The 13,939-nt window shown below is 45.9% G+C and overlaps 1 protein-coding gene across 1 annotated transcript in view; it reads left to right on the forward strand.

The window, feature by feature from the left end:
- Nucleotides 1-13,939, forward strand: part of camk1da (calcium/calmodulin-dependent protein kinase 1Da) — a 438,515-nt gene that overhangs the window by 419,919 nt on the left and 4,657 nt on the right. Inside the window, exons 9-10 of the mRNA XM_043714161.1 lie at nucleotides 6,732-6,819; nucleotides 13,257-13,395. Of these exons, the coding sequence (XP_043570096.1) occupies nucleotides 6,732-6,819; nucleotides 13,257-13,395 (227 nt within the window). The remainder of the gene's footprint in view (nucleotides 1-6,731; nucleotides 6,820-13,256; nucleotides 13,396-13,939) is intronic.

The following is a 13,939-nucleotide window of genomic DNA, read 5'->3' on the forward strand; positions in this document are numbered from 1 at the left end:
TTTTTAAACAACATGAACCACATTTGTATTTCTCTGGTCTTCCAGCACCTCACCTGTATCCAGTGAAGATAATCCTCAGAGCATCTGTGATTTCCTCCCTGATTGCCTTCAACATTTGGGACCAATCCATCCGCCCTGGTGACTTATCCACTTTCAAGCATTCCAATTCCTCCTCTCTCGTTATGATTATTTTGTCCAATATTTCACACTGCTCCTGTTGGATCTCTTTCCTTTGTGAATATGGAGACAAAACATTCATTTAAAATTCTTTCCATATCCTCTGCATCTTCACACACGTTCTCTTCTTCAACTCTGACTGTTGTTGAATGTGTGTAAGGTTGGGAGAGACAGAGAGACGTGGAAATGTGGGAGTGGGCAGGAAAGTGATGCTGGGGCTGAGGTCAATCATGACCTTATTTAAACAGTGGAACAGACTCCAGGCAAAATGTGGTCAATGTCTACTCTTGTTTCTCATTTAATTGAGTCACAGAGTCATAGAGAAGTACTGCATGGAAACAGACCCCTCGGTCCAACTCATCCATGCTGACCAGATACCCTAAACTAATCAAGTCCCATTTGCCAGCATTTGGCCCATATCCCTCTAAACCCTTCGTATTCATGCATCCATTCAGATGCTTTTTAAATATTGTAATTGTACCAGCCTCCACCACATCCTCTGGCAGCTCATTTCATTCACACACCACCCTCTGTGTGAAAACATTGCCCCTCAGGTCCCTTTTAACCCTTTCCTTCTTACCTTAAACCTATGCCTGCTAGTTCTGGACTCTCCCGCCCCAGGGAATAGACCCTGACTATTTACCCTATCCTTGATTTTATAAACTTCTGTAAGGTCAGCCCTCAGCCTCCGACACTCCAGGGAAAACAGCTCCAGCCTATTCAACCTCTCCCTGTAGTTCAAACCCTTCAGCCCTGGCAACATCCTTGTAAATCTTTTCTGAACCCTTTCACATTTCACAACATCTTTCCCGTAGCAGGGAGACCAGAATTGAAGGCAGTATTCCAGAAGTGTCCTCACCAATGTTCTCTTACTGTAGAACTGATTACTGCCATAGGAAAACGAAGCAAGATGCTGAAAGTAACAGGTTTGTGAGACAGATGAATGTTTCAGGTAGATTCTGATGGAGAGGATAGAATGGTAACTTGCTGGGTTTCTGACGAAGGGTGATTGGACAGGCATGAGCGTCCCCACCTTCCTCCTTCTATTCCCAAAGGCATTGAGGTCTGTGCTATTACAAGAGCAACTGGAACCCAAGAGCACAGCCTGAGAATGAAGGGAAGAGTCTTTAGAACTGAGCCTGAGGAGCAATCTCTTCACCAGAGGGTGTTGACTCTGTGGAACTCATTGCCACAGAAAGCTATGGAGGCCAAGTCATTGAGTGTCTTTAAGTCCGAGATAGTTAGGTTCTTGATTGGTAAGGAGATCAAAGATTATGGGAAAAAGGCAGGAGAATAGAGTTGAAAAACATATCAGCCATAATCAGCTGGCAGAGCAGACCTGATGGGCTGAATGGCACAATTCTGCTCCTCTCTCCTATGACCTTATGGTCTAAGCAACTGCCCACCTGAAATAGGCAGAAAGGAGGTCGGCAGGTTAAAGTGGTGCACCGATGAGACTGCCTACTGGCTGGTATGAGTGCCAGGAAGAGGATTAATTTGGAAATGTTGGCGTTGATGGGGATGTGGCTGGGGTCAAGTAGCAGGAACTGAGATTTGTTTTACATGGTTCTGGGGTGGGTGGGAGATCACTTCTGCTTCTTGAGGTGCCACAGAATAAATGTTATAAAGTGGGCCAATGGTATTCACACATTCAGCCCCCTCGTTGAAAGTGCTGTGCAAAGGAAGCAAATGCGATCCGTGAGAAAGAAACATTTTTCACCCAGTGAGTAGTGAGGGTGTGGAATGCATTGCTTGGAAATGTGCTGGAAGAACATTCAACTGAAGCATTCAAGAAGGGCATTGGAGAATTATTTAGGGCGGCACTGTGACTCAGTGGTGAGCACCGCTGCCTCACAGCACCAGGGGCCCAGGTTCGATTCCACCCTTGGGTGACTGTCTGTGTAGAGTTTGCACATTCTCCCCGTGTCTGTGTGGGCTTCTTCCAGGTGCTCTGGTTTCCTCCCGCAGTCCAAAGATGTGCAGGCTAGGTGAATTGCCCAGGCTAAATTGCCCATAGTGTTCAGGGATGTGTAGGTCAGGTGCATTAGTTAGGAGCAGTGTAGAGTAATGGGTGTAAAGAAGTGGGTCTGGGTGGGTTACCCTTCAGAGAGTTTGTATGGACTTTTTGGGCCAATTGGCCTGTTTCCACACTGTAGGGCATCTAATTCTATTTGGATAGAAGCAGTGGATATGAGAGAAAAACCCAAAGATTGGCACTAGGGAGTGATGCTCATTTTCTGGATTAGTGGTGCTGGAAGAGCACAGCAGTTCAGGCAGCATCCAAGGAGCTTTGATGCTGCCTGAACTGCTGTGCTCTTCCAGCACCACTAATCCAGAATCTGGTTTCCAGCATCAGCAGTCATTGTTTTTACCTAGTGATGCTCATTTGAAGAAGCAGTGTAGGTATGATGGACTGAATGGCCTCTTTCTGTGCATTAATGTTTCCATGATTCATTAGGGGTCACTGGGCAATTGGGCCCCACTTCTACCACTTAAAAAATCTGTACATTGGACTCATCCCATTTATATAGCGCTGCTTGTGTTTTCACAACCAGTGGGCATCTCAAAGTGCTTCACAGCAAGCAAGGTACGTTTGCATTGTTGTAACCACATATAGCAGACAATTTGTACGCAGACAGCAAGCTCCTTACTAATTACAATGTGATAATGTCCACGTTATCGGTATTTCTGCTGTTGATGAAAGGTTAAATAGTAATCAGGAGTCCAGTGCGATTTCCTCTGTTCCTCTACTATTTAGGTGATCAGAATCAGATTTTTACTCTCCTGGTATATGGATGTGAGTTTAGTCTGTTTCCAATTGAGCATCTGGAAAACAAATTGACCAAGCAAACTCTTTGATGTACTTATTTAAAATTCCATAATGTTATTCTATCTTTTGATTTCCTCTTCTTGACCCACCTCCCAGAGCAGTATATGACATAGTCTCTCTATTCCTGGAGAGAACTCAGCCAAAAGCCACTGATAGAGGCTTTTAAAGTTCTGAGAGAGCGAAAGTTGACCAACCCAGAACCATATTTTCAGATACAACAGGGCAAGAGACCATCAGTCCATCACTGTGAGAAGCAGACATAAAATAGATGCCAGGATGTGTTCCTTTATACATAGGCTGTTTAACCAATCTTCCTGGGAATTTCAGGTATGACACTGGCACAAAAGGAAATCAACAACATCTGGTTCTTACATTCAAGGAAAAAGGGTTTCAGTTCCGTTTGTCCGTGAGTCAGTTTAACGAGCAGGAGAAATGAAATATTTTTTGGTAGATGCACTCAAAACTGACCCCGTACCCCATGGAATGAGTCTGAGATGAGCAGTATTGTGTTAAGGAAATATGTTTGTGATGAGGAGTTTTAATCATATGAAAACAATTAAAGATAACAATACAAGACCTTATCCAAATATTATTTTTAACGTGTTGTACTTATTAGCTTATATTTAAGATTTACTTTCTGCCAAGCTCCAGTTGTTTATATTTTAGAAACATAGCCATGTTGGAGTTCAGTGCTTTGTTCTAATAGAAAATAGCTGCAGGAGTAGGCCATTCGGCCCTTCAAGCCTGCTCCACCATTCAATATGGTCATGGCTGATCATCCAACTCAGTCCCCTGTTCCTGCTTTCACCCCCATATCGTTTGCTCCCTTTAGCCCTAAGAACTATACCCAACTCCTTCTTGAAAACACTTAATGTTCTGGCCTCAACTGTTTCCTGTGGCGGAGAATTCCATGGGCTTCTCACCGTGTGGGTGAAGAAGACTGCACAAAAGACACTAAGCTGAGAGCCCGGCTAAACAAGGAGGACACTAAACAAAGAGGGCAAACAGGTAGCAGCACAGCCAAATATCCGGTCACAAAGGTGCATTTGTGAAGCAAACAGAGAAGTTCTGAGGAAAGGTCTCTCAACCCAAAATGCTAACCTGATTTCTGTCCACAGATGCTGCCAGGCCTGCTGAGCTTTTCCAGCAATTTCTGTTTTTGTTTCATTTGTAGAAATCTTGCCTCAGTGTTGAATATTTTCAATATGTGAAAACCTTGACTTTTAGAAACTTTGGCAATGTGATGAAGGGAGATTTTATCAGTCTCAAACACTGGAGCTTGCTTTTTAACATTATTCATCCCAGCTTATCATTGTAAGGAAGTGCAGTTAATGTATCAGAAATGACAGAACAGTGCAATGGAACATTAAGAGATATTAATCATGAATACTGGAACTGCATACACATACAAATAACATACAGGCAGGAAATGAAAGGCCTGTTGAACCCATCTCTAGTTCCAGAGGAAATATTTGCAAGGCCATGGGAGGAGAACAAGGGAGTGCAGCTAATTGGATAACAATTTTGAAGGTGTAATGAAGATAATGAGCAAGGTGGCTTTGTCTGTGACCTATCTTATAGACAATTAGTTCTGGCCTTGACAGTAATCTTCATGTCCCAGAGATGCATCATTAAATGAATCTGAGGAGCTCTCATTGAGTCTGGCTGACTTTCATAGGCAGAATTACTTCATCAAAGTATAAGGTAAAGGAAGCTGATTATAAGGAGAAAACATAATGAATGTTTATCTGGGAATAAATAGTCTTTCTGTCTTTTCTCCCATTCTCTTCAACAGAGGAGTTTTGAGGTCAGCAATGACAACCTGCCCATTCTGATTTACTTTTCAAGTGTATATCAAGTTGGTGGCTCTGTGGTCAGCACTACTGCCTCACAGCATCAAGCACCCAGGTTCGATTCCAGCCTTGGGTGACTGTTTGTGTGGAGTTTGCATATTCTCCCCATATCTGCGTGGGTTTCCTTCCACAGTCCAAAGGTGTGCCGGCTAGGTGGATTAGCCATGGGAAATGTAGGGTTACAGGGACAGGGTAGGGCATGGGTCTGTGTGGAATACTCTTTGGAGGTGTGTACTCAATGGGCAGAATGGCCTGCTTCCACACTGTAGGGATTCTGTGATATATACAATGGGCAAGAGGACTTCATTTAGCACAGAAACACCAGTACTTAAAATCATTTCCAACGTTACCTGTTTTGTGGAATGCAAGAATTGTAACAGTGCAGAATGAGGCCATTTAACCCATCATGTCCATGCCAGCTCACCAAGAAAGCAATTCAGCTTTAATCATATCCCACCTCCTTGCCATACTCCTACACGTTCTTCTTTTTCAGATAATAAACCAAGTTCACCTCGATTGAATCTTCCACTACCAGACTCTGAGTTATCCCATACCAGATCCGAATTCAACTGGGACGTGTACATCAATACTTTGTCATCACTTTACCCATATGCTGCCACACATGTACAAGTACCCCATTTAAACCTTCAATTTGTCCAACTGACTACTATCAAGGCCAAAAGTAATTCACACAAGATTTCATCATTAACAGGAAAATAGCTCCATATATTGTAAACCTACAAGTTCTTTAATAAAAGAAATGGATTAGTGATTTACTACCATGTGACTTGAACCACTTACCTAGGGTGGATTAGCTCCAACAGCACTCAAGAAGCTTGGCACCATCCAGGATAAACCACCACATCCACAAGCATCCACTCCCTTCACCACTGACAATGCAGAAATTCACCAAAGATCCTCAGACAGCGCCTTCCTAAACCCACGACCACTTCCATCACGAAGGACAAAGATAGCACGTACTTGGGAACACCACCCCCTGTACATTCCCCTCCAGGCCACTCACCATCCTGACTTGGAAATATAATGCTGTTCCTTCCCTATTGTTGGGTCAAAATCCTGGAATTCCCTCCATACCGGCATTGTGGGTCACCCCACAGCAAGTGGACTGGAGCGATTCAAGAAGGCAGTTCACCCCCACCATCTCAAGGGGCAAATAGGGACGGGCTATCAATGCTGGCCAGTCAGTGACCCCAAGTCCCACAGATGAATAAAAAAAATCCCTTTGAAACCAATACACACACATTCAGTCACAAATAAACAAAGAATTTGTAACAAATATTATGAATGGGAAGGTATATTCAGGTAATTTCTGTGGATTAGATGTTAAGATCTCAACGGGTGGAAAGATTTTTTTTCTGGAAGTTAGTTTAGTTTAGTTTAGTTTAGCAATGATGACACATTGTGGTCTGCACAGCATAGTCGATGTCCACTTCTACAGCTGGTCAGGTGGACCCAGGTCTTTTCTTGTGTTAGATTTTTTTATCTTTTAAGTCTTTAAGTTTTTTGACTATTCCCTCACACAGATTGAAGGGAGAGAGGTGGTCCCTATCTGCAGGCTGCTGAATGTCTTGAACAACACTGCAATCACAACCCACCGTGTGACTAATCTGAAGGCTTTCAGTCAGCAGACTTGAAGATCCCTGGTACTAGTGGTATATTGCATCCACCTCACTGCTCCAAATAATAATATAGTCTTGTTTAGCTAAAGTGTTCTCCATACAATCCCACTTGATCTTCAATGTTGCAGAATAAGCCCTACTGGTACTTTTAGCAAGTTCCTTTATCCAGTTTATGGTGGTAATCCATTACAGAAGCTCTTTAACAAAGACACGATGCTCATTATTTTGCAGGATTGCTGGAGACACAGCATTGAACAAGAACATTCACGAGTCCGTCAGTGCACAAATCAGGAAGAACTTCGCTAAAAGCAAGTGGAGGGTAAGTTGCTCTTTATCCCACAAAGAAATAAGGATTTAACACAGCAGTTATTTTGTTTAACAATTACCAATTGCACCATGTGGACTGCTGTCCCATTTTATATCTTCCCAACCCTCAGACTCTGGTCAGTGCAGTCACATTCAACTAGTTAACCATCCATTCGATGTAGGATGCACAAATACTTCTCCTGCCTAGTTGGAAAATGGAAAGAATTCACAACAACCACAGCTTTCATTTGTATAGTGCCTTCAACACAATAAAATGTCCCAAGCCATTTCATGGGAGCATCATGGAGCACACATGAGGTGGTGCAGTGACTCACTGGTTAGCACTGCTGCCACGCAGCACCTGGAACCCAGGTTCAATTCCACCCTCGGGCCACAGTCTGTGCAGAGTTTGCACGTTGCTCACCTATCTGCATGAGTTTCCTCCCACTGTTCAAAGTTGTGAAGGTCAGGTGCATTGGCCATGGAGAAATCAGGGGAGGGTGGATTGGCCATAGGGAAATTCAGGGTAGGTGGATTGGCCATGGGAAATGCAGGGAAGGATAGATTGGTCATGAGAAATGCAGGGTAGGGTGGATTGGCCATGGAAAATTCAGGGTAGGTGGATTGGCCATGGGAAATTCAGGGTAGGTGGATTGGCCATGGGAAATTCAGGGTAGGTGGATTGGCCATGGGAAATGCAGGGAAGGATAGATTGGTCATGAGAAATGCAGGGTAGGGTGGATTGGCCATGGAAAATTCAGGGTAGGGTGATTGGCCATGGGAGATGCAGGTTAGGTGGACAGGCCATGGGAAATGCAGGATAGGGTGGATTGGCCATGGGAAATGTAGGTTAGGTGGATTGGCCATGGGAAATGTAAAATAGTGTGGTTTGGCCATGGGAAATGCAAGGTAGATGGATTGGCCATGGGAAATACAGGTATGGGTGGATTGGCCATGGGAAATGCAGGGTAGGGTGGATTGGCCACGGGAAATGTAGGATAGATGGACTGGCCATGGGAAATGTAAGGTAGGGTGGATTGGGCATTGGAAATGCAGGGTGGGGTGGATAGGCCGTGGGAAATTCAGGGTAGAGTGGATTGGCTGTGGGAAATTCAGGTTAGGTGGACTGGCCATGGGAAATGCAGGGTAGTGTGGATTGGCCATGGGAAATTTAGGTTAGGTGGATTGGCCATGGGAAATATAGGGTAGGTGGATTGGTCATGGGAAATGCAGGGTAGGTTGGATTGGCCATGGGAAATGTAGGGTAGGGTGGATTGGCCATGGGAAATGTAACGTAAGGTGGTTTGGCTATGGGAAATGCAGGGTAGGGTGGATTTGTCATGGGAAATGTAGGCTTGGGTGGATTGGCCATGGGAAATGCAGGGTAGAGTAGTTTGGCCATGGGAAATGCAGGATGGGGTGGTTTGGCCATGGGAAATGCAGGGTAGGCTAGATTGGCCATTGGAAATACAGGATAGGGTGGATTGGCCATGGGAAATGCAGGGTAGGGTGGATTGGCCATGGGAAATGCAGGTTAGGTGGATTGGCCATGGGAAATGCAGGGTAGGGTGGATTTGCCATGGGAAATATAGGGTAGGTGTATTGGCCATGGGAAATGTAACGTAGGGTGGTTTGGCTATGGGAAATGCAGGGTAGGGTGGATAGGCCACGAGAAATGTAGGGTAGGTAGACAGGCCATGGGAAATGCAGGTATGGGTGGATTTGCTATGAGAAATGTAGGGTTGGGTGGTTTGGCCATGGGAAATGCAGGTTGGTGGATTGGCCATGGGAAATGCAGGGTAGGGAGGATTGGCCATGGGAATTGTAGGGTAGGGTGGATTGGCCATGAGAAATGTAACGTAGGGTGGTTTGGCTATGGGAAATGCAGGGTAGGGTGGATTCGTCATGGGAAATGTAGGCTTGGGTGGATTGGCCATGGGAAATGCAGGGTAGGGTGGATTGGGCATAGGAAAGTCAGGTTAAGCGGACTGGCCATGGGAAATGCAGGGTAGGGCGGATTGCCCATGGGAATAGTAAGGTAGGGTGGTTTGTCCATGGGAAATGCAGGGTTGGTGGATTAACCATGGGAAATATAGTGTAGGTGTATTGGCCATGGGAAATGTAAGGTAGGGTGGTTTGGCCAAGGAAAATTCAGGGTAGGATGGATTGGCCATGGGAAATATAGGGTAGGTGTATTGGCCATAGGAAATTCAGGGTAGGGTGGATTGGCTAGAGAAATGTAGGTTAGGTGGATTGGACATGGGAAATGCAGGGTAGGGTGGTTTGGACATGGGAAATGCAGGGTAGGGTGGTTTGGCCATGGGAAATGCAGGGTAGGTGGATTAACCATGGGAAATATAGTGTAGGTGTATTGGCCATGGGAAATGTAAGGTAGGGTGGTTTGGCCAAGGGAAATTCAGGGTAGGGTGGATTGGCCATGGGAAATATAGGGTAGGTGTATTGGCCACAGGAAATTCAGGGTAGGGTGGATTGGCCATGGGGAATTCGGGGTAGGGTGGATTGGCTAGAGAAATGTAGGTTAGGTGGATTGGCCATGGGAAATGCAGGTTAGGTGGATTTGCCATGGCAAAGGCAGGGTAGGGTGGTTTGGCCATGGGAAATGCAGGGGAGGCTGGTTTGGCCATGTAAAATGCAGGGTAGGTGGTTTGGCCATGGGAAATGCAGTGTAGGGTGATTTCGCCATGGGAAATGCAGGGTAGGGTGGTTTGGCCATGGGAAATGCAGGTTGGTGGATTGGCCATGGGAAATGCAGTTTAGGGAGGTTTGGCCATGGGAAATGCAGGGTAGAGTGGTTTGGCCATGGGAAATGCAGGTTGTTGGATTGGCCATGGGAAATGCAGGGTTGGGTGGATTGGCCAAGGGAAATGCAGGATAGGGTGGACTGGTCACGGGCAATGTCGGGTAGGTGGACTGGCCATAGGAAATGTAAGGTAGGGTGGTTTGGCCATGGGAAATGCAGGGTAGGGTGGATTGTCCATGGGAAATTCAGGTTAGGGTGGATTGGCCATGAGAGATACAGGGTAGGGTGGATTGGCCATGGGAAATGTAGGGTATGTAGATTGGTCATGGGAAATACAGGGTAGGATGGACTGGCCAAAGGAAATGTAGGTATTGGTGGATCGGCCATGGGAAATGCATGTTAGGTGGATTTGCCATGGGAAATGCAGGGTAGGGTGTTTTGGACAAGGGAAATGCAGGATAGGGTGGTTTGGCCGTGGGAAATGCAGGGTAGGTGGGTTGGCCATAGGAAATGCTGGGTAGGCTGGTTTGGCCATGGGAAATGCAAGGTAGGGTGGATTGGTCATGCGAAATCTAGGCTAGGTGGATTGGCCATGGGAAATGCAGGTTAGGTGGATTTGCCATGAGAAATGCAGGATAGGGCGGTTTGGACAAGGGAAACGCAGGGTACGGTGGATTGGCCATGGGAAATGCAGGGTAGGGTGGATTGGCCATGGGAAATGCAGGTTAGGTGGATTGGCCATGGGAAACATAGGGTAGGTGGATTGGTCATGGTAAATGCAGAGTAGGGTGGATTGGCCATGGGAAATGCAGGGTAGGGTCGTTTGGCCAAGGGAAATGCAGGGTGTGGTGGTTTGGCCATTGGAAATGCAGGGTAGGGTGGATTGGTCATGCGAAATCTGGGCTAGGTGGATTGGCCATGGGAAATGCGGGTTAGGTGGATTTGCCATGAGAAATGCAGGGTAGGGCGGTTTGGACAAGGGAAACGCAGGGTACGGTGGATTGGCCATGGGAAATGCAGGGTAGAGTGGTTTGGCCATTGGAAATGCAGGTTGGTGGATTGGCCATGGGAAATGCAGTTTAGGGTGGTTTGGCCATGGGAAATGCAGGGTAGAGTGGTTTGGCCATGGGAAATGCAGGTTGTTGGATTGGCCATGGGAAATGCAGGGTAGGGTGGATTGGCCAAGGGAAATGCAGGATAGAGTGGACTGGTCACGGGCAATGTCGGGTAGGTGTACTGGCCATGGGAAATGTAAGGTAGGGTGGTTTGGCCATGGGAAATGCAGGGTAGGGTGGATTGTCCATGGGACATTCAGGTTAGGGTGGATTGGCCATGGGAGATGCAGGTTAGGATGGATTGGCCATGGGAAATGCAGGTTAGGTGGATTGGCCATGGGAAATGTAGGGTATGTAGATTGGTCATGGGAACTACAGGGTAGGATGGACTGGCCAAAGGAAATGTAGGTATTGGTGGATTGGCCATGGGAAATGCAGGGTAGGGTGTTTTGGACAAGGGAAATGCAGGGTAGGGTGGTTTGGCCGTGGGAAATGCAGGGTAGGTGGGTTGGCCATAGGAAATGCAGGGTAGGCTGGTTTGGCCATGGGAAATGCAAGGTAGGGTGGTTTGGCAATGGGAAATGCAGGTTGGTGGATTTGCCATGGGAAATACAGGGTAGGGTGGTTTGGCCATGGGAAATGCAGGTTGGTGGATTGGCCATGGGAAATGCAGGGTAGGGTGGATTCGCCATGGGAAATGTAAGGTAGGGTAGTTTGGCCATGGGAAATGCAGGGTAGGTGTATTGGCCATGGGAAATGTTGGGTAGGGTAGATTGGCCATGGGAAATATAGGGTAGGTGTATTGGCCACAGGAAATGCAGGGTAAGGTTGATTGGCCACTGGCAATGTAGGGTAGATGGATTGGCCATGGGAAATGTAAGGTAGGGTGTTTTGGACAAGGGAAATGCAGGGTAGGGTGGATTGGCCATGGGAAATGCAGGGTAGGTGGTTTGGCCATGTGACATGCAGGGTTGCGTGGTTTGGCCTTCGGAAATGCAGGTTGGTGGATTGGCCATGGGAAATGCAGTTTAGGGTGGTTTGGCCATGGGAAATGCTGGGTAGGGTGGATTGGCCATGGGAAATGCAGGGTAGATGGATTGGCCATGGGAAATGCAGGGAAGGGTTTCAGGAGTAGGATGCTGTTCAGCAGGTTGGTGTGGACTCAATGGTTGGAATGTCTGCTCCCACACTCTAAGGATTCTACAAAACCAATGTTACAGCAATTAAGCACTCCATTATTTTGTAAAGGTTGAACCAACAGAGAGCTTTTTTTTACAGTGCGGTATAGCAGTGAGTTAGTCCCACCATCGACAGGCTTCCTTGAAAGAAGATCACAAGTGGCCTTCAGCTGAGACCAGGAGTCGTCTGTTTGTGAGGGTCTTCAGGTGCAGATAAAAGGGAAACAAAATTAGAAATTGCTGGCAAAACTCAGCAGGTCTGGCAGCATCTGTGGGAGAGCACAGAACTAACATTGTGAATGGACAGACACTTTTCTTCAATGAGTTCTGATGAACTCTGCTTTCTCTCTCACACACACAGAAGCTACCAGACTTGTTGAGTTTCTCCAGTGATTTCTGTTTCAGATCTCCAGCATCCACAGTAAGCACAAAACTTTTAACTTCTGCACCCCAACATGACACCAAGACATGACACCAAAACATGACACGAGTTCTGAAGGACAATAAGTGTAGGCTGCAGGTTGAGAATGGTTATTTCCTTCAAATGGGGCAGCACTTTGGATAAACTGTCAGCACATTAACTCTGGTGGAGCCTGTGTTATTTCATTCTAAATGGATTAAAAACATGGTACCTGTTGAATGTTTGGAGTCTGTTTTACTGAATATAAACTGACTGCAATAAACTGAAATGAGTTTGTGATAGAGCAGGGAAAATGAAAAGCTGTAATTTGCTACTTTTCAGGTTTCCTCGTTTTCCCTCCACCTTTTATCATCACTGCCCTGCTTCATTTGAGAAAACCTTTTTATTCATTCATCGGAAGTGTTGCTGAAGACTGGCATTTATTACCCATCTTTAGTTGCCCATGACAAGGTGATGATGAGCTGCCTTCTTGAACCACCACAGCTTGGGTGGTGTAGGGACACCCACATCGCTCTTAGGAAGGGAGTTCTCAGATTACCATCCAGTAAACATGACAGGGCCCAGTGAAAGTGACGCTTACAGTGATATCATTTCAAGTCAGGGTGGTGTGTGACTCAGAGGGGAACCTGTATGTTTTGGTGCTCCCATGAATCTGCAACCCTTGTCCTTCCAGTTGGTACAGATCAGATTTGGAGGGGGCAGTAAAAGGATTCTTGGTGAATGTTTGCAGTGTACCTTGTAGATAGTAAACACTGCTGCTACTGAGTGCGAGTGATGGAGGGAATGAATGTTTAAGATCAAAATTATTAAATCATCTATTCAAAGTCTTCCAAACAATTTTATTGCACAATTTATAAATCTTCAGAATTATTCATGTGCTTTAAGACAGATTTTCTAATGGAATACCTTCCCTGGTCTCTATTATTTGTAGTTTATTCTGTGTCACTCTGCATAAAATGTACAGTTTCAAAAAAATTGGACCAAAACTGTTTTCCTTCCTGAATGTAATGGAACTAAATGTGTACTTGATTGCAGCAAGCGTTTAATGCCACGGCTGTTATCAGACACATGAGGAGGTTGCACCTGGGCAGCAGTCAGGATGGATCGAATCTGAGTGCACAAACTAACCGCAAGCCCGGCAATCCACTTACAGATGTCCCAACTCGTAAAGAGTGTAAGTACTTTACAACAAAGAATTATATTTATCGGAGGAGGGGGAGAAGAGGGAGTTATTTTCAGATTGACCTGAATGCATCAAACCTGGAGTGCATCCAATGAAATTCATCCTCACAAAATTTTTCAGTTTCACAAAATACATTTCGATACTCAGATAATAGGCCGTGAAACGTTAGCTTGCCCTCTCTCCATGGATGCTGCCTGACCCGCTGTGATCTGCAGCATTTATAGAGTCATAAAGATGTACAGCACGGAAACAGACTCTTCAGTCCAACCCGTCCATGCCAACCAGATATCCCAACCCAATCTAGTCCCACCTGCCAGCACCCAACCCATATCCCTCCAAACCCTTCCTATTCATATACCCATCCAATTGCCTCTTAAATGCAGTAATTGTACCAGCCTCCACCACTTCCCCTGGCAGCTCATTCCATACACGTACCACCCTCTGTGTGAAAATGTTGCCCCTTAGGTCTCTTTTATATCTTTCCCCTCTCACCCTAAACCTATGCCCTCTAATTCTGGACTCCCTGACCCCAGGG

Source organism: Chiloscyllium plagiosum, chromosome 23 (genome assembly GCF_004010195.1).
Source record: "Chiloscyllium plagiosum isolate BGI_BamShark_2017 chromosome 23, ASM401019v2, whole genome shotgun sequence".
NCBI lineage: Eukaryota > Metazoa > Chordata > Chondrichthyes > Orectolobiformes > Hemiscylliidae > Chiloscyllium > Chiloscyllium plagiosum.